At 34.7% G+C, this 23,863-nt stretch overlaps 1 protein-coding gene across 13 annotated transcripts in view; it reads left to right on the top strand.

Annotated features, from left to right (window-relative positions):
• Positions 1-22,453, top strand: part of ewg (DNA-binding protein Ewg) — an 80,210-nt gene extending 57,757 nt beyond the window's left edge. For 9 of the 13 annotated variants that reach the window (XM_073975102.1, XM_073975096.1, XM_073975105.1 and 6 more), the window contains one exon: positions 1,362-3,416. In XM_073975102.1, the coding sequence (XP_073831203.1) occupies positions 1,362-2,857 (1,496 nt within the window). In that variant the 3' untranslated portion in view covers positions 2,858-3,416. Of the gene's footprint in view, positions 1-1,361; positions 3,441-22,126 lie in introns of those variants that run through there. The other 4 variants (XM_073975108.1, XM_073975109.1, XM_073975103.1 and 1 more) reach the window with 3 other exon arrangements.
• The last annotated feature ends 1,410 nt before the right edge of the window (positions 22,454-23,863 follow it).

Raw genomic sequence — 23,863 nt, 5'->3', positions numbered from 1 at the left:
ATAATTGAAGATTATATCTGAAGACCGACCTATGCCATGATTTAAATAAACCTCCCAAGAACAACAAAAAAGTAAGTGGTTATTTTAAAGACAAGCGAACCGGCTAAAATAACCGAAGTAACCGGGTCTGCTTCCCCAAAAAATATATGTTTCCTTGAAGAGCGAAATTATACCTATCTTTTAAAACAAATTCCAACAAAATCGGAGCGTGTTGAGTAGAGTTATTTCATGTTAGAGTAATTTTATGCAAAAATAGCCCATTTAACCCACATGTGTAATCGAAAGCACAACGGGAACGAAGGTAGGGTTTGTTGCGCTGATTACGGATAAATATAGTTTTCACTGGTGGTGGATCCGGAAATACCTAACACATAGTGTGGTTATTGTCACCCGTTCGCCCAAAAATGTACTTACGCCGCTAATTTTTATTTGGCGTTTAGATCGCGATATCTCAAAAATGGTATTTTTGGCAAATAATAAAGACCATTCATGTAGATAATTGTTAAATCTACAACTTTTACTTTAGTCGGCTTTTGCTAAGTCTTAGCGTTTCTGAGAAAAATTAAATAAAAACTGAATAATGCCTCCAAAAATTACCTTTGTCCCCGAAAAACTTTTTTTGCTCACATGGGATCGATGAGGACTTCTTGGACGTTGCTTCTAATGGTAAATCCTAGCTCTCCGCCAAAATCCAGTTTTATGGGAATTTTTGCTGTTTCCCTCTTATACGCATGTCTTTTTTGACTGGGCTATTTAAGTGTTATAAAAATTTGTAGGTAAAGTATTCTTGAAATACATTACGTGCTCCTAATGGACATTGTCACTAATCATAGTCCTAATGAATTAATCCTTTGGAGGAAAGGAACACTCAACATTATTTGCAGTGCTGGTTGGAATATACAGTTGTGATCCATTGAAATATCACCGTTAAGATTGGGAATTGAACCCAACACCGCCAGATTGCTAGTTAAAAGTTCGCTTAGCCGCGTAGGCCAATAAACTAGTTCTAATTTAATTATAATGTTTCATTTATACTACTTTCTTCAAATGTATACTCAATAAATTGTGGGTTACGTCGTTTGACATTTCAGAAAAATACAATACCAAAAGACGTAATCCACACAGCTTCTAGCATTCTGGAAATAAATTTAGTTTTTTTCCAAAAATATATTTCTTCTCTGTCTTAAAACACGATACTAAAAATGTTCGATATTTTATAACACCGTTTTCATTTTATAACGTTTTTTGCTTCTCCTGTAAAGTTTTATTTTTGTGGGTTACGTCTTCCGGCATTTATGGTGACGATATTAAATTAATTGATTAAATATATAAAATCATAACTTCTTTCTTTTTCATTTCAGGTTATCCAGTATCGGTCAGCAATATGATAACAGTACCCGTCTCAGCATCCATGTATCAATCCATGATGGCCAACATACAACAGATTCACACAAACAGTGATGGCACAGTGTGTATAACACCAATGCAGGTAGATGCTTCTAACAATAATAATAATCATAATAATGGTAGTGCTAGTAATAATCACAATAGTAATAGTGATAATGGAGGAAATGAAGATGAGACAAGTGGAAATGGCAATGACAATGTTAATGTTGGTGCTAATGCGGCGGGTGTTCAAGCCGTAGCGCCCCAGCAATTTCAATGCTATTCAATAATGGCAGCATCGCCCATAGCAACTGCTGCTCAACGGTTGTTAGCCAATAGTGGTTTGGTCCAGACTTTAAATTTTAACAATAGTAATAGCAACAACAACAATAATAATAGTAGTAGTGCCAACAGTGATAATAGCAGTAGTTGTAACAACAATAATACAAGTAGTACAAATAACAATAACAACAATCATAATATTCGTTGCCAAATAATAAATGCCTCGAGTTTAGTAGCAGCAGCTGCAGCAACAAACAATTCTAGTCAACAACAACAACAACCGCAACAATGCCAACAACAGCAACAGTCTCAGCACCATCATCTGCAGCAACAACAACATCACCAGGCCATTATAAATCAACAAAGTCTAACAAATGTTTTACAAAATGCCGGTGCAAAAGTTTTTATTGCCGCCAATCCGGCCCATTTGAATTTAACGGCAGCAGCAGCTGCTAATTTGCTCAACAATAATGATGCAACAACAGCAAACAATAACCACATCAATGTCAATGCCAATAATAATGGTCAAATAAAGTTTGCCACAGCTTTGCCAATTGTTGTTGCCACTGCACCCAACAATGCACAACATCATCATCATCCAGCAGCGGCAGCTATAATTGCGGCAACAGCTGGTATGGGCGTTGCTACCACTAGCTCTAATGGTGGTAATAAACAACATCGTAGACGTAGTCATGGTGGCTCCACTATTGCAGATACTGCTGCAAACACGAACAACAATTATTTAAAATCTGGTCATAAACGTCGTAAACATAATCTGGGCAAAGTTGTTGTACCCATTAAATTGGAGGAAGGTGTTGACATCAACAACACTTCTACATCCTCTGCAGCAATATCATTGTTGCACTCGGCAAATGATGGTGGCACTACAAATCATAATCATAGTGTCAACGCGGCCGAAGGCCTTTTAAATATACAAATTGTTGATGACACCCCCTCAGTCAATGGAGGTGGAGAGGAGGATAATGGCAGTGGTTGTGTTGGAAGTAATGGTGGTGCTGCTGCTAATACAAATCCTACGATTGTTGCTGTTAGTAGTAGAGCGGGTGGTGGTGGTGGTGGTGCGGGTGGTATTGTAGGTGTGTGTAGTGTGGGTAATGTGCGTGTTGGCAATCGCCTTTTAAGTGTTGATGTCTCCAAAAGCATTAAACTTGAATCATTGGATAATTGATTTAAACGATTTGGCAAAGGATGTGAAGGCGGGGGTTTAGTTTGGTAAATTGCGGAAAATGAAAGGAATGTATCAATGGATGTTAAATGTATTGCTTTAAATTCTTTTAGAAGATAGAACCCGTTTTGAAAGATTTTACCACATCATCCAACAAAAAAAGCTTACATTTGGTACCTATATAGTTTTCGTTATGCGTATAAAGTTTTCCTACAGAGATAAGACGGTATAGGTCCACCTTTTGATGTAACTCCCAATTAAACAGTAAATCCCGATTTTCGGTATTATGAAGGTTCCCAGCAAAAATTCGGACCCGTTAGTCATTATGTAACCCATTACAAAGTAATGTAACAGTAAAACTATTTACTTCACTACTTACTAAGTAATGACAATATAACAGTTGTTAGGGCACAAGTAAGCATTTAAAAAATCCTTAATGTTCGTACGCATAGCACAGTGTATAGTGTGTTTGGTTACAAATCATGATCAGATCCAGCAGAGATCAAAATAAAATAAAAATAAACTAAAATAAAAATAAAATAAAAATAATATAAAATAAAAATAATATAAAATAAAATAACAAAAATAAAAAATAAATAAAATAAAATAAAAATAAAATAAAAATAAAAATAAAATAAAAATAGAATAAAATAAAATAAAATAAAATAAAAATAAAATAAAATAAAATAAAATAAAATAAAAATAAAAATAAAAATAAAAATAAAAATAAAAATAATATAAAATAAAATAAAATAAAAATAAAATAAAAATAAAATAAAAATAAAAATAAAAATAAAATAAAATAAAATAAAAATAAAATAAAAATAAAATAAAAATAAAATAAAAATAAAATAAAAATAAAATAAAAATAAAATAAAAATAAAAAAAAAAAATAAAAATAAAATAAAATAAAATAAAATAAAATAAAATAAAATAAAATAAAATAAAAATAAAATAAAAATAAATTAAAATAAAACAGAATAAAAATGTGATATTTTGTTTAGTTTATAGCTTATTTTGCAATTTCCAGTGGCCATAGAATAACTAGTTATTCTAGTGGTTACAGAATAACTAGCAATGCAATGAGACATGCTCTTGTTAAAATAATGGGTTAGTAGGGGGATTTGTAAGTAGTTACGACTACCAAAAAGTACTATAAAAACCACTTTTTGCTGGATTTTAGCCACATTATTCAAAATTATTATACCAAGAATTTGGTACTTAATCTTCGCTAGGGGTACGCAATATTTCTTCAGAGAATTGTGGGTATAGGTCCACGTTTTGATTTAGCCCTTCCAATCATAGAATTGTATCGCCCGATTTTCGGAATTTTTAAGGGCCTTACCACATTATCCTACCGAAATTGCTGAAATTTGGTATTTAGCCTTCGTTGGGGGCATAAAACATTCCTGCAGAGAATTGTCGGGCGGATATATGTAGCTCCCATAAAACGGTACCTCCCGATTTTCGGCAATTTTCCACACTTTACCCAACCGGTATGGCAATTTTTTTTTATTTAGTATCCGTTAGGGGTACCAAACCTTCTAGGAAACAGTTTTCGGTATATGCCCACGTTTTCATATAGCCACTATATGGACGGTACCTTCCGGTTTTGAGAATTTTAAAGATTTTAGTCACATTATCCAACCGAAAGTCTGCTTTCAATGTAATTTTATGATGGAGGGTATAAAAAGTTCGGAACAGATGAACTTATAATTGTTATACCCTAAGCCTTTAATGGTTTCAAACCCCAAGTATGCTTGGACAAGGTCCATTTCAGGCAATTTAGAGTCAATTTAGCCGTGTCCGTTTGTATAACTACTTCTCGGGCTGGTGCGCACGACAACTTTCAACCGAATCAACCGAAGTTTGGACCAAACTTTGCCACTTGTAATAATTTATCCGAATATATAGATCAAATTTGCAGATGAACTATATCGGCCAATTTCTTCGGATACCTCCCGCACCAATGTTCAAAATTTTAGTTAAAATGTGCCTCATCGGATAAAATCCGTTTTAGACAATTTTGAGTCGATTTAGTCCTATCCGTTCTTTTGTCTGTCGGTTTGAGACGGTCAACCTATTCAATTAAAATTTTCGCTTGTAATATTTTGTCCAAATTTGAAGATGAGCCACATCAACCGACTACCTCGGCGGTACCTTATCCACATTTTTCGTTAAAATGGTGCGCACATTAACTCCCAAATGGAGTAACTGATTTGGACGGCACTTTCCAATTTGTAATATTTCAGGTTCAATTATGGACTATATTGGCGCACTCATTCGGGTACCTCCCACATAGAATTTCAATTTTTTTTTTTTGCAAAAGTGCAGTTTATGACCTGTTGTCGGATCCTTTTGAATATTTTTGCATTAGATTGTCCTCGCGGTCTCTATTATAACGGTACAATTATTTTTGTGAGAAATGTGCCGCAAGTAAAAAAGGTTTCCGGCACCATTTAAAATGTCTGATGAGCACGTACATCAAGTTCCAAGAAGGTTATATCGGACAACACATTAGGGTACTTCCCCCAAAAAAATTAATTTTAAAATCAGTTCGAGGATAATTATTATAAGTTGGTTTTGGTCAAAAAGTTTGTAACGCATCGAAATAATGGTCGTAGACCCATACTTATACCATAATGAATGTCTCGACGAGCTGAGTCGAACTGGCTATGTGTGTCCGTCCGTCCGTCCGTCTGCCCGTCTGTCCATCTAAACCTTGTAATCACGCTGCAGGTCGCAATTTTGATCGGATCGTCACGAAATTTTGGACGTTGATGGGGGTCCCGGAGGGGAAGAAACCTATTGATTTTGGTGATGGTCGGATAATATTTAGAGGTCGGAATGGGCAAAAAACTTATGTGGATAAAAAGACAACATTTTTTTCCAAAGCGAATATCTCAGCTTCTATACGGGGTATACCAAAAGCAAAACCTGAAAAAATATCACCTTTCTAATGATGTAAAGTAGGTTCTCGTAGGTGATCAAACAACGAAGATATCACAATAGTCGCAAATAAAACCCAAATTTTCATTTTTGCGATTTTAATTATAATGACGAATATCACAGCTTTGGTTGGGGACTTTCCAAAAGCAAAGCCTGGCTAAGAAAGTAGAAGATCCCCTCTTTACAATGACGTAAACTAGGTCGGCGTAGGTGACCAAATAACGGAGATATCGCAATAGTCGGTAATACATCCCATTTTTTTACTTTTTTGGAAATCACGCTACAGGTCGCAATTTTGATCGGATCGTCACGAAATTTTGAGGGTTAATGGGGGTAACACAGATGAAGAAGCCTATTGATTTTGGTGATGGTCGGATAATATTTAGGGGTCGTAATGGGCAAAAAACTTATTTGGAGAAAAAGACAACGTTTTTTTCCTAAGCGAATATCTCAGCTTCAGTATGGGGTATACCAAAAGCAGAACCTGGCCATGAAAGTAGAAAATATCAACTTTCTAATGATGTAAAGTAGGTTCTCGTATGTGATCAAACAACGAATATATCCGCTAGCCGCTAGCTAATATAACCCAACTTTTTATTTTTGCGATTTTAATAATAATGACGAATATCACAGCTTTGGTTCGGGACCTTCCAAAAGCAAAGTCTGACAATTAAAGTAAAAAATCCCATCATTACAATGATGTAAAGCAGGTTGGCGTAGGTATCCAAATAATGGAGATATCGCAATAGTCGGTAATACATCCCATTTTTCCACTTTTTTGGAAATCACGCTACAGGTCGCAATTTTAATTGGATCGTCACGAAATTTTGGGTGTTATTGGGGGTCCCACAGAGGAAAAAACCTTGTGATTTTTGATAATGGTCGGATATTATTCAGGGGTCGGAATGTGAAAAAAAATATTTGGAAAAAAGACCAACGTTTTATTTCAAAGTTAATATCTCCCTTCCGTAGGAGGTATATCGAAAGCATCATAATCACAAATACTACTTTATACACTAAGACCTCGCTTTGCGTCGTTTCAGTTTGCGTTGTTTTCGAAGTTGCGTCGTTGCTTAGTTAATACCAATTTTCACTCTGCGTCGTTCGATTTTCGATGTTGCGTTGTTTTAAATTTGAGTGTCTAACTTTTTATACCCTCCACAAAATTTTGGTCTGAACTTACATCAGTCCACGTTTTAGTAAAGCCCCCATATAACCGTACCGCCCAATTTCAGTTGTTTTTACCTTTTTGGCGACACTTTCAGAGCGAATTAGCTTAATTTGCCATATAGTGTTCCCAGTGATGTAGAAACTTGACTTGGTCCACGTTTTGTTATAGCCCTCACAAAGCGATACCGCCCGAGCATTTTGACTGATTTAGCTATATTTTCTGGCCGAATTAGACCAAAATAGCTATCATTTGGCGTTTAGGGTTCCTAGTGTTTAAGGAATTTTTCCACCTAAAATTGTGGACATAAGAAAAAATAGTGTTGTTCTAGCCTAGAACCTATCTCCGAACTTAACATGGTTTTCCATAGAAAATCTTAATTCGCTTTGCGTCGTTTCACTTTGAGTCGTGTTTTTTTGGAACGTATCTACGACGCAAAGCGAGGTCTTGGTGTATTATTTTCCTAGGGGAAGACAATACTTCCTGAGATATGTGCCCCAAAATTACCCAATATTTAGTGCCATCCCTTTATACATCTCTCGCACTAAAGTTTCTTTGTAGTCTTTGTTACAATACTTTATTTTTATTTTGTTTACACTGTGTTGATTAGGTCTGTCTGTTTTTTGAAACCGAGGGTATAACTCTGTCGGCAAAGTTGACTTGCTACCTTTTACTTGTTGTACATTCTTTTCATTTTTTGTTTTTTATCCAAAAAATTCCCCCATTGTTTTTGAATAGCCACCACACTCGCAAATATGTAAAGTAGTTGTTATTAGAAATGTTTGTAAATATGTAGCATAAAATAGTAGTAACTGAAATATGATTTTTTGTTCTTGACTTTAAGTTTAAAACTTTTTATTAAAAAAATAGCTTTACTTAATTTTGTTGTTATTATTAATTATAATTAATATTATTTGGTGGATTAGTCATTCATACAATAATGACGATTATGAGGGACGCAATTGCTCTTAAGTGTCAATTTATAATCGTCACATTAAAATATTTTATAAGAATTGTTCATATACAAACATACATATAAAATTCATAAGCCATGCTTCGCCATCATCATTATATCATACATCTAGTCACCAAAGTTAAAACCAAACACAAAAACAAAGAAAAAAATATTTTTAATTGAAAAAAATTAATACCAAAAATAGATCTTTTTCTAATTTTATCAAATATAATTTAAAAAAATTAATATTTTTTAAGACAATTTTAAATTGTCTAACAAAGATGTAACCTGTAACAGTGGCATTAATAGAGTTTATTTATTTTTTTATTTTTAAACCTTTTGCGGATTTTGAAAAAAAAAATGTTTTGTAAAATGAAAGCATTAAAACAATGAATTAGCGAATAAAATTAGTAAGTAGTTGCTACTTACTAAAACTGTTTAAACTTGACCAAAAGTATTTTAAATACTTTCCCCTATGTTTTATCCCACAATAGTCTACCTTTGCTTAGCCAACCAGAAAAAATTTCCATATTTTCTTAAAGTCAAAGCGAATTATTCAGCAAGGCTTAGTTGTTTAATTACCAACCCCACTTTGTATTTAGAGCTATTAAGGCATTGTGTATAAACAGCAAAGCCTATGGCGACTAGTCAGATTCTCTCAACTAAGCAGCCAGGCAACCAACCAACATGTAAATGCTGTTTTCCTTCTTCCGCAGCAGCTAAACAATTCGTTTGATAATTTCATATTTTATATGCACCAATGAGTTGGGTTTTTGCACTACACAATAAAACATCGGATCCCTTTTGCTGCTAAGTTCCTTCTGTTATTTGCTAAACCTCTGAACACTATGCTGTTTTTTTCCTATTTTGAAAGTTAGGTACCATTGTTTCCGCTCATTGTTCATAGGTAGGAATGAAGGAAGAAGGTGGTTTGTGAGTCAAAATCCTTTGTTTTTTTTTCAAGAGAAAGCCACACACAGATATCCACTAACCCAACGGAAAATTGTGTAAATTAAAAGAGCATCTATCAGCATTGTAAAGCTCTTTTGTTTCGAATTTAACCATTACACAATACAAACTATTCAAAATAATTAATTGACTGGTTTATTGTTTTGTTTCATGAATATTAAAAGTGGAAAAATATTCCAATGAAAAAAATGGAAGGGGTCTTTACGGGCATATTTGAAAATGAGTTGAAGTTAAGTTCACTGTTAAAAGAGGGCATAATTTCGTGGATGTTCTATTCTAGTTAGACACGTTATTTGAAATATTATTATAAATTAAGAAACAGAAAAAAATTAAACACTGTCAGTTCGTTTTGAAAAACATTACTCTCAGTAATAGAGGGTAATAACTGAAGTTGAGCCAATGGGGGAATACTCCACTCAAGCAATCAATATCGAACTTCTCTATAACATAGTAGTTCGTCGGTCCCCAACTGCGACGTTATAGAGACGCTCGACTCGACGCTCGAGTTCTGTGATTTTCCAACGAAAACTACACATTTTAGGAGGCCAAGTATACATTTTTTGTGTATAGCCTCCACTATAAAATGGAGGGTATAACTAACGTTGTCATTTCTTTTGTAACATATCATAATATTGCTCGGAGACCCTACCTATAAAGTATTTAAATTCTTTCTATTCGTCCGTTTGTATGTCTCTCCGCCCGTCTGTATATTAATATAAACATAGAGCTCGAAATATTTAAAATAAGGCCTTATAATTTGGTATAGATATAGATATTGTTCTTAGGATGTTAGGCATTGAAAATGGGTTATATTGGTCCACGTTTTGTTACAGCAGGTATTTTTAAGGATCTGTAATTGGAGCACACAGTTTTATCTCCTTGTTGACTGGATATAGGATGCTCACATTCTAATCGTCGTTCTTCCTGCCAGATGGTGCTAACTAGCTGATGCATACACCTATCAGCGTGTCGCGTACATGTTCCGATCATCGGCTCCTGCTGCCTTATTATTCTTCAGCCTGTTTATTGCTGTTTTTTCCTCATCTTGGCCGGGCTGTGTACATTCAATACCATCTTCTGGGATTGGATCTGTGGTATATTTGTCGTCTTCGCTACTGTTTGGATACCAACAGTTTGGATTTACCACACTTTACCCAACCGGTATGGCAAAATTTTCTTATCTAGTCTCCGTTGGGGGTACATATATATGTCCACGTTTTCATATAGCCACTATATGGTACTATGGTACCTTCCGGTTTTGGGAATTTTAAAGATTTTAGCCACATTGTCCAAACGAAAGTCTGCATTCAATGTAATTTATTGCGGAGGGTATAAAAAGTTCGGAATAGATGAACTAATAATTGTTATACCCTAAGCCTTTAATGGTTTCAGACCCCAAGTATCCTTGGACAAAGTCCATTTCAGACAATTTAGAGTCAATTTAGCCGTACCTGTTTGTATGACTACTTCTCGGGCTGGTGCGCACGACAACTTTTAACAAAATCAACCGATTTGGTCCACATCTTGCCAATGTTCAAAATTTTAGTTAAAATATGCCTCATCTGATAAAATCCGTATCAGATAATTTTGAGTCGATTAAGTCTTGCCCGTTCTTTTGTCCTCGGTTTGAACCGGTCAACCTATTCGGTTAAAATTTTCCCCTTGTAATTTTTTCCAAATTTGAAGATGAGCCACATCGGCCGACTACCTCGGCGGTACCTCATCCACATTTTTCCTTAAAATGGTGGGCACATTAACTCTCAAAGGGAGTAACCGTTTTGGTCGGCACTTTCAATTTGTAATATTTCGCACTGACATGCATCGGGTACCTCCCGCACAGATTTTCAAAAATGTTCGCAAAAGTGCAGTTTATGGCCAGTTGTCGGATAGTTTTGAATATTTTTGCATTAGATTGTCCTCGCGGTTCATATTATAACGGTACAATTATTTTTGGGAGAAATGTGCCGCAAGCAAAAAAAAGGTTTCCGGCACCATTTAAAATGTCTGATGAGCACGTACATCAAGAACATAGGATGCTCACGTTCTAATCGTCGTTCTACCTGTCTGATGGTGCTAACTAACTGATGCATATACCTTATCAGCGTGTCGCCTCCGCTTTTGAACATCGGCTCTTGCTGCCTTATTATTCTTCATTCTGCTTATTGCAGTCTTTTCCTCATCTTGGCCGGGCGGTATACATTCAATACCATCTTTTGGGATTGGATCTGTGATATATTCGTCGTCTTCGCTACTGTTTGGATACCAACAGTTTGGATAAATGATCTTTCCATATCCTGAGCACACTAATTGTATCAGTTACCAAATTAACTTGCTGGTCTTTACAGGAGGATGTGCCTGTACCAAAGCCATCAGTTTAATGCTTCACTCTTTGGTCGAATTTTCGGACTTCTTCTGGCTATTGTAAAAAACATTATTCCACAACATCCCATACTGGACAAAGGAGACTTCTCTCATATCAATGAGTGCATCCGATTCATATTTAGCTCAATGATATGGGACCTACTGTTTATCGCCGAGTCCGAACGGCGTGTCTTACGACACCACTCTATAGAGAAGTTTTACATGGCTGAAATACTCAGGAAATGTCGCCAACATTACTGAGGGGTATTTTGCCACCGTTGAAAATTTTGATGTTGCCCGGCCGGGGAATCGAACCCACGACCTTTAGCGTGCAAGGCGGATGTGCATACCATTGCACCACGGTGGCACCCCTTAAGACACCACTTGTGGAGAAAAATTTCAAGGCTGAAATACTCAGGAAATGTGGCTAACATTACTGAGGGGTATTTTGCCATCGTTGAAAAATGTTTGATGTTGCCTGGCCGGGGAATCGAAGCTCCGACCTTCTACACGCAAGGCGGGCGTGCATACCATTGCACAACGGTGGCACCCCATCTCGATTTTTTCACACTCCCGCATTTCCATTCCTCTCTTTTTCCTGTGGAAAAGACGTTTTTCCTCTCTCATTTTCTCCCAATACCCTCCTCGAGTGTTACGCGTTGCTACTGATTGTAAAGTAGCCCTATATGCCGCATTTTTTCTTTGGTAGCAGCACGACACTCCAGGTCATACCATGGGTTCCTTGGTGTAGCTCTCTGGTATCCAAGTATGGAATTTGCGGCTGTTTGCGTGTAATGGGCAATATTTTGCCATTGTGCTGATATGTTATTGGGACGAGGAGTGCTTTCATTAAGCAATTGGACTAATTGAGTGGATTATGCTGTGGCTATCTGTTGTGTTTGCAGCCTATCGATGTCCAACTTCCGCGTTGTATCTGTTCGTGCTTTATTTGCTGCAACAAGGTAGTGGTCCGAATCTATGTTTGCTCCTCGGAACGATCCAACACATTTGATGTATGTCCTCCATCTACCACAACGTGAGCAATTTGATTTCTTATTCTTTGATCTGGAGACAGCCAGGTGACCTTATGAATATCGAGATGCTTAAATCTGGTACTGGTAACTACCATGTTTCTTGCAGCTGCAAAGTCTATCAGACTCATACCATTGTCAGATGTTTCACTGTGGAGACTGAATTTCCCGACTGTTGGGCCAAAGATATTCTCCTTTCCAATTTTGGCATTAAAATCGCCTAGTATAATTTTAATGTCATGGGCAGGGCAACGGTCATAGGTTTCTTCTAAGCGCTCGTAAAATATATCTTTGGTCTGTTCGTTCTTGTCTTCAGTGGAAGCATGAGCGCAAATAAAGCTGATGTTGAAGAATTTTGCTTTTAATCGAATTGCAGCAAGTCTTTTATTCACTGGAGTGAAGCTGGAGACCAGATGTTTTAACCTCCGACCAACTACAAATCCGCAACCAAACTCATGCTTTGTGTCATGATGGCAGCTATAATACAGTGCGTCACCTTTATGTGTTGTTGTGACGCCTTTCCCATTTCATCGTATTTCCTGTATGGCAGTAATGTCGGGCTTGTACTTTTCAAATACATCTGCCAATGCGTAAACTGCACCTTCTCTATAAAGAGTGCGAACATTCCAGGTGCATATTCGCACATCATGGTCCTTAAAACGTTTGCGGTTTCGTTAAATTTAGAGGGGTTTGTTTTTCTTTTCTTTCGTTTTTTCACAGTAGGCTGCTTTTTTCTACACGCAGAGAAAAAAATATGTTTGATCCAACAATATTCCAAGAGCAAAATATGTATTGTTAACATATTGTTGGATTCCTCATGTAGTATTGTAAATCCAAAAATAGTTTGTGTCAACTGAACAATATTTCTCTCTTTTCTTCGAAAATTTGTTTCTCTTCTCTCGCTATTCGGTGCCGTGTTGAAAAAACAATTTTGGTGAGTTGTGGTGTGTTTGTATGACATGCTGCCTTTACCTTTGTTTTTGTGTGTATGTACTTGTGAGACTCTTGTTTTTATTTGTTTCTGTTTTGTTTCATTCTTATTTTCTTTTCATTTTTGTTATGGTGTTTAATTATTCCTTATGTTGTGGTGGGTTCTTGTGGCTTTTTGTTTGTCTTTGTTGTCAGCCAATGCAGCAAACCATGTATTGTGTTCATCAATGATTGCAATATTATACGCGACATTTATATCCAAGTTATGCGAAAAGTGTATATGAGAAGTATATGCACTCAAATCAAAAATTTCTGGGCTGGTTTTCTGTATTGACAATACTTTTTGTAAACAAAATTAGATTATGATAGTTCCTACAATCCGTATTGTTAACGATTTTAACAATATTGCGGAAATTCGAAAGTTGTTTTTGTTTTCTATGTTTGGAACAAAAGATGGTATTTTTGGATTTGGATTACAATGTTTGAAGAAAACAAATACATTTATGGAACCAAAACATATATTTTTGTTCCAACAAAAGCGAAAAATATTTTTTCTCTGCGTGTAGGGGAAGGTTACTAACCCAACGCCCAAACCCAAGATTTTAACGTTCTTATGGGTGAACGCGCTGCACATACTCGGACACTATCTTTAACGTGTGTTAAAGGCAGCTCCCCATGAGACGCCGCGGGGAGGTCAGTGTCCATTTGAGATGAAAGAGGGACTACGATAAATCCTGAAAGAGGGACTACGAAGATACATGGACCGTCCCTTGGTATCTTCCATCCCCTACGTCACTCAAGATACATCTCGCAATTTTTACGATAGGGCTTTATATTTTGGTTTAGGTGGTATAGGCCCATGTTTTCATGTACACCCTATGGAACGGTATACAACATTCTAGTAGAGAATTGTAGGTATAGGACCACGTTTTGTTATAGCTCCCATAGAACGGTACCTACCGTTCTGCCACATTATTCAACGGATATGGCGAACATTGGTACTTAGTCTCCTTTGGGGGTACAAAACATTCCTGCAAAGAATTGTCGGTGCACGTTTTTATATAGCGCCCATAGAACGGTAACTTTCGATTTTCGGTTTCGATTTTGCGCTGTCCATCAGTCAGTCTGTCGGGCTGGTGCACACGAAGAATTCTTGAACGGATCAACCGATTTTATCCAAAATTTGCTCCTCGTAATATTTTGTCCAAACTTCAAATCAAATTCGAAGATACCCTCCAATACCTACCCCACAAAAGTTTAACATTTGTCGTTAAAATGGTGCATACGATAACTCTCGAAAAGAGTAACTGATTTGGTCCATATTTTGTACATTGTAATATTTCTCACACCGGTACCACCGTGGTGCAATGGTATGCACACCCGCCTTGCACGCTAAAGGTCGTGGGTTCGATTCCCCGGCCAGTCAACATCAAATACTTTTCAACGGTGGCAAAATACCCCTCAGTAATGTTGGCGACATTTTCTGAGTATTTCAGCCTTGTACAACTTCTCTACAAGTGGTGTCTTAGACACGCCGTTCGGACTCGGCGATAAACAGTAGGTCCCATATCATTGAACTAATATGAATCGGGGTGCACTCACTGATATGAGAGAAGTCTCCCCTGTCCCGCCTGGAATGTTTGTGGAACAATTATTATAATATTTCTCAAACCCATCAGATCAGATTCGAACATGGATTATATCGTTTCAATTTTTTTGGGTGCCTCATACACAAAATTTCTGGTTCCTAATATTGTTTGCTGGGCTGGAAAATATTGATTGGCTTGGGAAATGGTGAAGTCATTTTCATATTTATTTTTTTTTTTCTTTTCTTTAAATTAAAATCAAATATAAATTAATAGAAATTCAAAATATAATTGCTACTGTTAATGCTGCTGTTAAAGGTTAGACATCAGGCCCAAATGCCAACAATATACGTAAAACATTAACATTGATTTTTAATGTTAAAAATAACTTGCCATTTTTAATTAATTGAATACCAAAAAAAAAAAAACGAAAAATATTGCTAAAATAATTGAAACCAAAGTCTAAATACAAATAAACAAATGTTTAACATTTACAAAATAAATAAAAACACCCTATATAAAACATAGAATTCATTACATACATACAAATCGTTTTAAATATATTTATAATTTAAAAGAAAAAATATATAAAATATTCATTTAATGAATTGAAATGGAATGAATACAAAAATAATACATGTTACTACAATCATCCTAACCTGAAAAGTAAAAAAATGAAAATTTGAACCAAAAAAACCCAATATTTTATAATTAATTTTTATTTGTTGTTTTAAAAAACTATATATTTTTTAATTTTATCGTTGATTATTATATATTTTTTGTAGTGATATAATTAATTTTTTTTTTTTCATAAGAACTGCTGATAGAGTGTTGGGCAAATAACATATTTATATTTTATTAAAAAGTTTTCAATATTGATGAATTAATTAAAAAAAGAGTTTGAAAATCGAAAATCAAAGCGTTTATTTAATCAATGATAACGGATTATATGATATAAAATCTTTTTCGAATCCTTCTTATTGGTTTAACAACCACATTCACAGATTCGTTATAGTTTTAGACCACTTCGCTTTAGGAATGGATCTTAGACATCTGTTCGCAAAAGCTTGGAATTTGTTCGAATTTATTACTTTCAGATTTACAACAAAATTATTTATTATTATTATTTTTCCAAGTTTAATAAAATATCTGCCCAACCTCTATTAACTTTTTCTAATTAAACCAAACATGTGCTATAAACCAAAAAACAATGTCCATTTTTTTGCTATAAAATTATTTTTAATTTTATTTTTTAGTTGAATTTTATAAAAAATGATTTTTGTTATTGTTTTTTTTTCTTATTTTAAATTAAATGTTAATGAATGTGCAATTTTAGTAATTTTTGTTTGCAATAATTTTCTGTTTTTAAAAAACATTAAAACACCAAAATATGGAAATCAAAGAAACCCACCTATCTTAGCCCCATTTTATAAACAAATTAAAATATTAAAAATATTTAAATGTTTAGAATTAATTTTTATGTAAATTTTATTAGTATTTAATTAAACCCCTTTTTAGTTGTTGTAACAACAAGCTAATACATATATTTTAATTTGTATCTAATTAAAATGATACATGAAATAAAAAAATATCTGCATATATAGTAGTTAATTATATTTAAATTATAATTTCTTTTGTTATTTTATTTGTTTGATTGATTAGAGATGATCCACCAAAAACAAAAACCCATGCTATGTCATGTGTAATTATTTTCTTTTTTTTTGGTTATTGTCAATATTTGATTTAATTAAATTTTCATTTATTTTTCAAATAGAAATTTGTGCGTGTGTGAGAGTGTGAATACAGTTTGTTTTGTTGTAAATGCAGCATCATCAGCAAAATAGATTTTTATGTTAATTTCATAATACTTTTTTTGTTTTTGTTTGCATAAATTAGTTTTGTAATATTCAAATGGAATCCTTGTATTAGACACACGCACTAGCACAAATAACCGTATGTGTGTTTTACACGCATATACATATTTATTGTAAATTTACAATGTTTTAATTTTATTACAAATGTTTTTTCTTCTTCTTATGTTTCAATTTAATTAAACTAAATATTTATGTAAATAAACCAAAAACATGATTTTGAATTAAATGTTACATTTTTATTTTTTGTTTCCCACGCCTTGGTTTTTTGTAAGTAGACATTTTTGAAAATATTTTAAAACGTATTTTTTTGTATTCCACACCACTACTTATACAAAATTATCCATTAATTATAACCTCAGACTTTAGCCTAACGCGAGGGTATATTGACTTTAATACCATCAAAAATATGCCTCACGAAATAATGATTTTAGACATCTTTGTACGAAATCTGTTTCAGGCAATTTTTAGTCGATTTAGACCTGTCCGTCCGTCTTTCTCCCTAGTTGATTAATGCACACAATAACTCTAGAACAGATCAACATAATTGGTCCAAACTTTGACACTAGTATTGTTTTGATCAAAGTTAGATCACGTTCGAAAATGGGCCATATCGATACATCCTTCCGGTACCTCCTCCACAAAAGTAACATTTTTCGCTAAAATGATGCGCATAGTAACTCTCGAACGAATCAACTGATTTGATCCAAAATTTGTTTCTCTTAATATTTCATCTATGTAGACATAAATCAGGTTCGAATATGGACTATATCGGTTCACACCTATGACTACCTCGCACACAAATTTTCAAAACTATTCCCAAAAGTGTAGTTTAGGACCCGCTTTGGTATCGTTTTCTCTCCTTTTCCTCACTGGCCCTCTAATGAAGGCACAATTATTTGTTTTCCAGACTATACATTCTGACTTATGTATGTGTACCAATACCACAGCGACCGGTTCTAAACACCGCATTGATTTGGAGGAATCTTCAGCCAAGGGTCACCTCATACGTACATTTTTTTCATCATTGGAGCGGCAATGTATCCCGGAATTCCTCCTACGAGCTCTTTTGTTTCGTGCCGGTACAGTATAAAACTCCGGATCAGTTCCATTTGCCAGATCCGCATCCACCATATGTCAACATCGGTGAGATGTATGGAATGGATGTACTTCTGAGTCTACTTTTTGGTCTTAGTCGCCTCCAGGAAAACTAAAAATGAGTTGCTGGTTATTGCGCCCACGGCAGCGGGTTCTTTCGTACCGGATTGACCTGAAACCATGGTGTTTCGGCCAGCGGCTGACAACCCAGCATCAAACCAATGCTTCTGCGTAGTTTTCGTGCTACTACAACATATGCAGCTTCTAAGACCACATTTTGTTGTTCGGCGCCCCGAAGATGCATTGTTACTGCAATTCAATTACAACCGTCTCCGAAACAAAGTCGGCGAATTCATAGACTTTATGAACGGAAAGAACATCATGGTCATTGCGATCCAAGAAACAAAGTTCACCATCACCTGTACCTTGTAAAGTTGCGATCATTATAAAATTTTGCGAAAGGATTGTACAAGAAGCGGTAGGGGTGGACTTGCCTTCTTATACACCAGTCTGTCCCGTACCAAACTATCTCACTTAAGATTGACTCTAGTACCCACGCAGGAATTTATGAAGGTAGTAGTAAAGTGTGTGAGTGTCGAGGAAGATGTGCGTCATGTTTACTTACCGCCGATGATGGTAGTGAGTACAAAACTAGATTGCCACAGCTTGCCAGACATCACCATTGTGGCAACTGGTCTGATAACACTGTGCAACATTTTTAAGGTGATCTTGTGCAAACAATTCGAACTGAGGATTTTTTGAAAGTACAGACCCAAATGACAAGAAACCCTAGTTAGGTTTTGTTGTGTCAGATCCAGCTCGGATTTTATGGCCCCATCTAAACATGGTTAAATATTGAGTTTTTAAAGAAATTCGAAACCAATGCGAATCTTCTTCTGATCTCTGAAGCAAATTTGTAGATAAAGACAAGAATAAAATATTTGGAGAAATAATGAACTCGAAAAACTACATTTATTGCCGCAAATTTCAAAATATATGCAAAAATTATAAAATTTTTATACATTTCACAGTATCTCCAAAACCGTTAATTTTTTCTGAATAATTTCTTTTGGAAAAATATTCCCTAGAATGTAATACACAACTCTTCAGAGCATATGTCATTCTTGTAAAATGCCTCTATCCCGTTGTTTTCAGTACATTTCTCAACGATGATTTAATAAATATGTCAATAATGTGGTGAAATCCGAAATGCGAGAATAAACTGTTGGTGTGAACTGTGTTTGAAATACGTGTTGTAAAAGATATGATGCACAATACCCCTGAAGCAACATGAAGTAAGCATTTTAGAGTTTCGGAATGTTCTGAAGAATTGTTGAGAACATTATTTGGAAGTTTTTTGCAAAAGGTTACTTGGTTCAACTCCCATTAGCTTAGCCGATACTGACCAGAATTTCAGCAATTATGTAAAATTTTCTATATTTTATAGATTTTGATGCCCTAGATGGAGTTTTTCTTATGTGCTTTCCTCAAAAGATAAGTTCTACTAGTTTAGGGCTACAATATTGTTAAAGACAGCAAGGCCAAATTCCTATTCGTTTCTGAGATAAAGGCCTAATAAATGGAAAAAAGTGTAGATTTAGCCCGTTTTAGATGAGGCCATAAAATCCGAACTGGATCTGACGGGACAAAACCCTACTAGGGTTTTTGTAGTCTAAATATGTACTTTCAAAAAATGCAACCTAGAAGTTGCATTTTCAGTGTTGCATAGTGTAATTAACGTGACCTGGCAATCCGCAGACCCCCCTCCGCTCATCGTCAACGTTAACAGACTACCCGACTTCATAACCACTGACCATCGTACTTTTTATCAATCACCGCTTTGGAGAACTGCCCATTCACTCAGATACTCAAGTAGCTGAGAGAAATTTTCGGGACATCATCACGCCTGCAGCCGCTCGCCACATATCTACTGGTCGAATACCCGAAATCAGACAAAATTTCCCAGCAGAATCGACGGGACTCGCAAATGAGCGTGATGATGAGATTCGTCGTACGAATCCTAAACATCAAAGAGTTAGGGAACTTACTCTTGAAGTCAAGAGGCTAGTAGACGAGCATAAGCGGAAAAAGTTGATAAACCACACCTGGAGCAATGTAACATTGGTACATGATTATGTAAATTGTGGACAATGAGAGTGATTTCGAAGCCGGGAAGGAATGATGAACCAGAAGCCTGAAAAGTTGGCAGAATTGTCCCACTACTGAAACCAGGCAAAGAGGTAAAAAGAAGGGTTAAATCGTAGAGGCCGATCTCCCTCTTGCCGCCAGTAGTAAAAAATTTAAAGGCATTACGCCTCCCTATGATGAGAAGCAGCGTGTTTGATGATTAACTATATGTGTGGACGCCAGTAGGTTGAAGAATTCAGAAATAAGAATCATAAGACCCGTAGAGTAATACAGGGAGTTCCCCAAGACGGAGTTATATCTCCGGAACAGTTTAGTCTTTACCTTTCTGTATGTGCATAGATGAGAAAAATCGAAAAAAAAAAATCGCCGGAGAGATTTTTAAATAAATCGCTTTCAAAGTTCACATTTTTAGGCCTTTTTTAGGTTTTCACGATTTTGCTTGGAAACCGCAAGCCCTATCAAAATGGGATCAGTGACAGTAGCAGTGAAAATTCTCTACAAGATTTACCTCAATGGTATTTTCGTAGTTTTTACCGTTTTTGAGATATTGAAGCTCAAATTGGGACAATGTATTGACTGTATCGTCTCCTTATAAAATAATGTCATGCAGGGTACACCTATAAGAGAAACCCGCTTACACCTCTTGGATGAAAAAATTCAAAAACAAGAAAAAATCGCTAAAATAAATCGCAGTCAATGTTTATATTTTTAGGTTTATTTTATGTTTTCAGAATTTTGCTTGGAAGCGGCAAGTCGTATGTATGGAAATGGGACTAAGAAAATGTAGCGGTGACAATTTTCACAACAGTTTCTTTAGTCCCGTTTCCAAGCAAAATCCTAAAAACATAAAATAAACCTAAAAATGTGACCATCGACAGCGATTTATTTAAAAATCCCTCCAGCGATTTTTTCTTGTTTTTTTTTTTTTTTTTTTGGATTTTTCTCATCTTTGAACATTGCTGAAACCTTCTCTTATATAGCAGAATGTTGCCCTGGGGACCTCAACAGGATGACACCATGAGAAAACGAAGATTTTACCGGTACATCAGCACAACTAGATGTTGTCGATGCGGTAGCTGCTTGGGTGGTAGACAGGCTTCCCCCATACAAGAACATCAGGAGGGATCTTCATGATCTGGAGAGAAAGTGAGAGAAAGTTCCAAAGGCACAGGCTAAATGTGCAGTTTGAATGCCATACTCAGAGAACACCCCATAAATTGCAGCAGTAGAACGTCAGCTGCCAAAACAAACACGAGTGGATGAAGCAGCCATCACCTGCCATCAGAATGAGGATTGGAACCGCACGACACGCTGCATTTGTTTAATTGCCCAGCTGAACTCACTCACTTGGCTCCTGAGAGGAACCAGAACCAGATAATTGAAAAGATATACGAACGAACATATTTGCATTGCTACAACAACTTAGATCGATATCGGGACCACTGGGCCCAAACTAACAGGCCTATTTTTCATAGGAACTTTAATAAAAGCCAATTTCATATTATATGTACACATTAGGCTGGCTTTAAAAAGTCGATATCGGATCTCAAAGTTTACATGGTCCCATATTAAAATCCGAGCCGATTTTCACAATTTTTGTAGGATTAGTTTTTTAGCCACAACAAAGAACTGGTCAATTTTTTCATCGATGGGACAATAAAAGTGATCTATAGAACGATTTCGTGAATATTCGTCTTTGGCCCATACAAATTACAATGGAAACATTGAGGACCCAGTGCTGAAACTTCGACAATCTTAAAATGTAACAAAACTAAAAACTTTAGGGTGTGCCGCCTAAAAAAATTCGATATCGATTTTTTGCTTTGAGTTAAAACCATCTTAGTACATGTACATTTGTATGTATGTAGTGGTGTAGAATAACAAATGGTCGGCTCGAACCGACCATCCCAATTCTTAATTTTTTTTTTAATTTGTTTTATTTTTGTATTTTCAGTTATAAATCATTTCCAGCCTTTCTTATGTTTTTATTCGCTTTTGGCTTTTTTTTACGAATTTATCATTTTCATGGAATTATTTGGAATTGTTCTCTCTCTGCAATGGACCGACCAACGTCCCCTATTTAAAGGCGAAGAAAATTATGCCCTTAGATAAGCAAACAATTTTAATTTAAATTTTAATATAAACATATCAAATGACAAATTTTAAAGACTTCAACTAAACATTATTCATTCTTTGTCATTTGCAGGTTGAAAACGGCGATCAATTGGAAACAATTAACATTTCACCCGGCATGCATCAAATGATGATACAAGGTGCACCCGGCGAACAGCCACAAGTTTTACAAGTTGTTAGTCTCAAGGATGCTACACTACTGTCAAAGGCCATGGAAGCAATTAATAGCGGTAATGTAAAGGCAGATGATACCATTATAATGGAGCAATAGAATACGGCGTTTGCCAAAACGATGGCACAGCAATTAAGGACGACAGCGTCAACGGGTACGGCAGGAACAACAACCATAGAAACATCACCAAATATACAATTTATACAAATATCAAATTGAATGATGTAATAATGGAAAGGAAGAGGAAGAAGGTAGTATAGATTTTGAGAGGTGGAGAGTGATGGTGCCGTATCGAGGAACCGAATTAAAATAATATGCAAAGTTACCCGAGTTTATAATAGTTTTTTATTGTAAATTAAGAAATTTATTTTGTATTTCAAAAGATCTCAAAACCCATTTTATTTGAAAACTTTTGTGTATGGGTATGTGTGTATATTTGTCTAATTTTAAGTACCTGAATGATTTTTATTTATTTTTAAGAAACGTATTATTTTCATCAACGTATCAATTTTGTTATTATTGTTTACAATTTTTTGTTATATTAAAAAATATTCATTTTTATCGTTTTATGTTATTTCATATTATATATTATTTTATATTATAGATTATTTTTATAAATGAGGGTTAATAGAGATGGTTTTGTCTCGATTTTGTCCAGACTATATTTAAAAATAGTTTTTTATTCTTTTCTGTTATTTTATATTAATTTTTATATAAACAGGATTGGATATGGGTTTGTCTCGGTCTTGTATAGTCAGGATAAAGAGCTGGTCATGGCATATATTTAAAAAATCTTTATCAAGTCACATACCATGGACCGAAGCTTTCAATTATTGTTAGCTTTTTTAATTTCCATATATTTTTTTATAGAACATACATCAAATTTATAAATAATAAAATGCTCAATCATGTTAATGATGAAACTGTTTTAAAATGCTAATTAAAAAAACAACAACAAAAACATAAGGCAACATGGATATGAATAAATAATTGCTATTATGTTCTATTGTACAAAAAAAACTACTAAATTTAATTGCAATTAGGCGTGAAATTACATAAAAAGTCGCTGTAGTATTTTCATTAACTAGTCACGAGGAATTAAATAATGCCTATTACGTTGCTTTTACGTATAATAACACCCTCCTCCAAAACTACAACGTTTTGATTGCAAATTTGTATGATTTTTATAGTAAAAAAACAAATTGATGTACATAATTAAACCGCAATATATAATGTATAATATGACACATTTTATTATTTATGTAACAATTTTAATTTTGTGATTTTTGTTTTCTCAAACATGATTTCTCTAGTCCCTTCAACACTGAGTGTTAGATTTTTTTTATTTCATAATTAAATGTTGTAAAATTAAACATAGAAATCTCATTAGTTTTCATTAGATATATAATATTTTAGCTAAACATAAGTATTCATATATTATATAATTAAACATTAATTATATATGTAATTAAAAGGTGAAACATTTTTCTACTTACCTTACCCTTAGTGTTGAATATATATTTTTAAACACTGAAATTATACAAAAAAATAAGTACATTATATAGTATTAAAAAAGAGAATGCTACCTATAAAACATATAAATATTTAGTAAATATTATAAACATTTTTTTAACATTT

Source organism: Musca autumnalis, unplaced genomic scaffold, assembly GCF_047663935.1.
Source record: "Musca autumnalis isolate F117 unplaced genomic scaffold, ASM4766393v1 scaffold_3, whole genome shotgun sequence".
Taxonomy (NCBI): Eukaryota; Metazoa; Arthropoda; class Insecta; order Diptera; family Muscidae; genus Musca; species Musca autumnalis.
The sequence above is the reverse complement of the archived record's forward strand: the minus strand, read 5'-3'. Positions and strand labels throughout refer to the sequence as shown.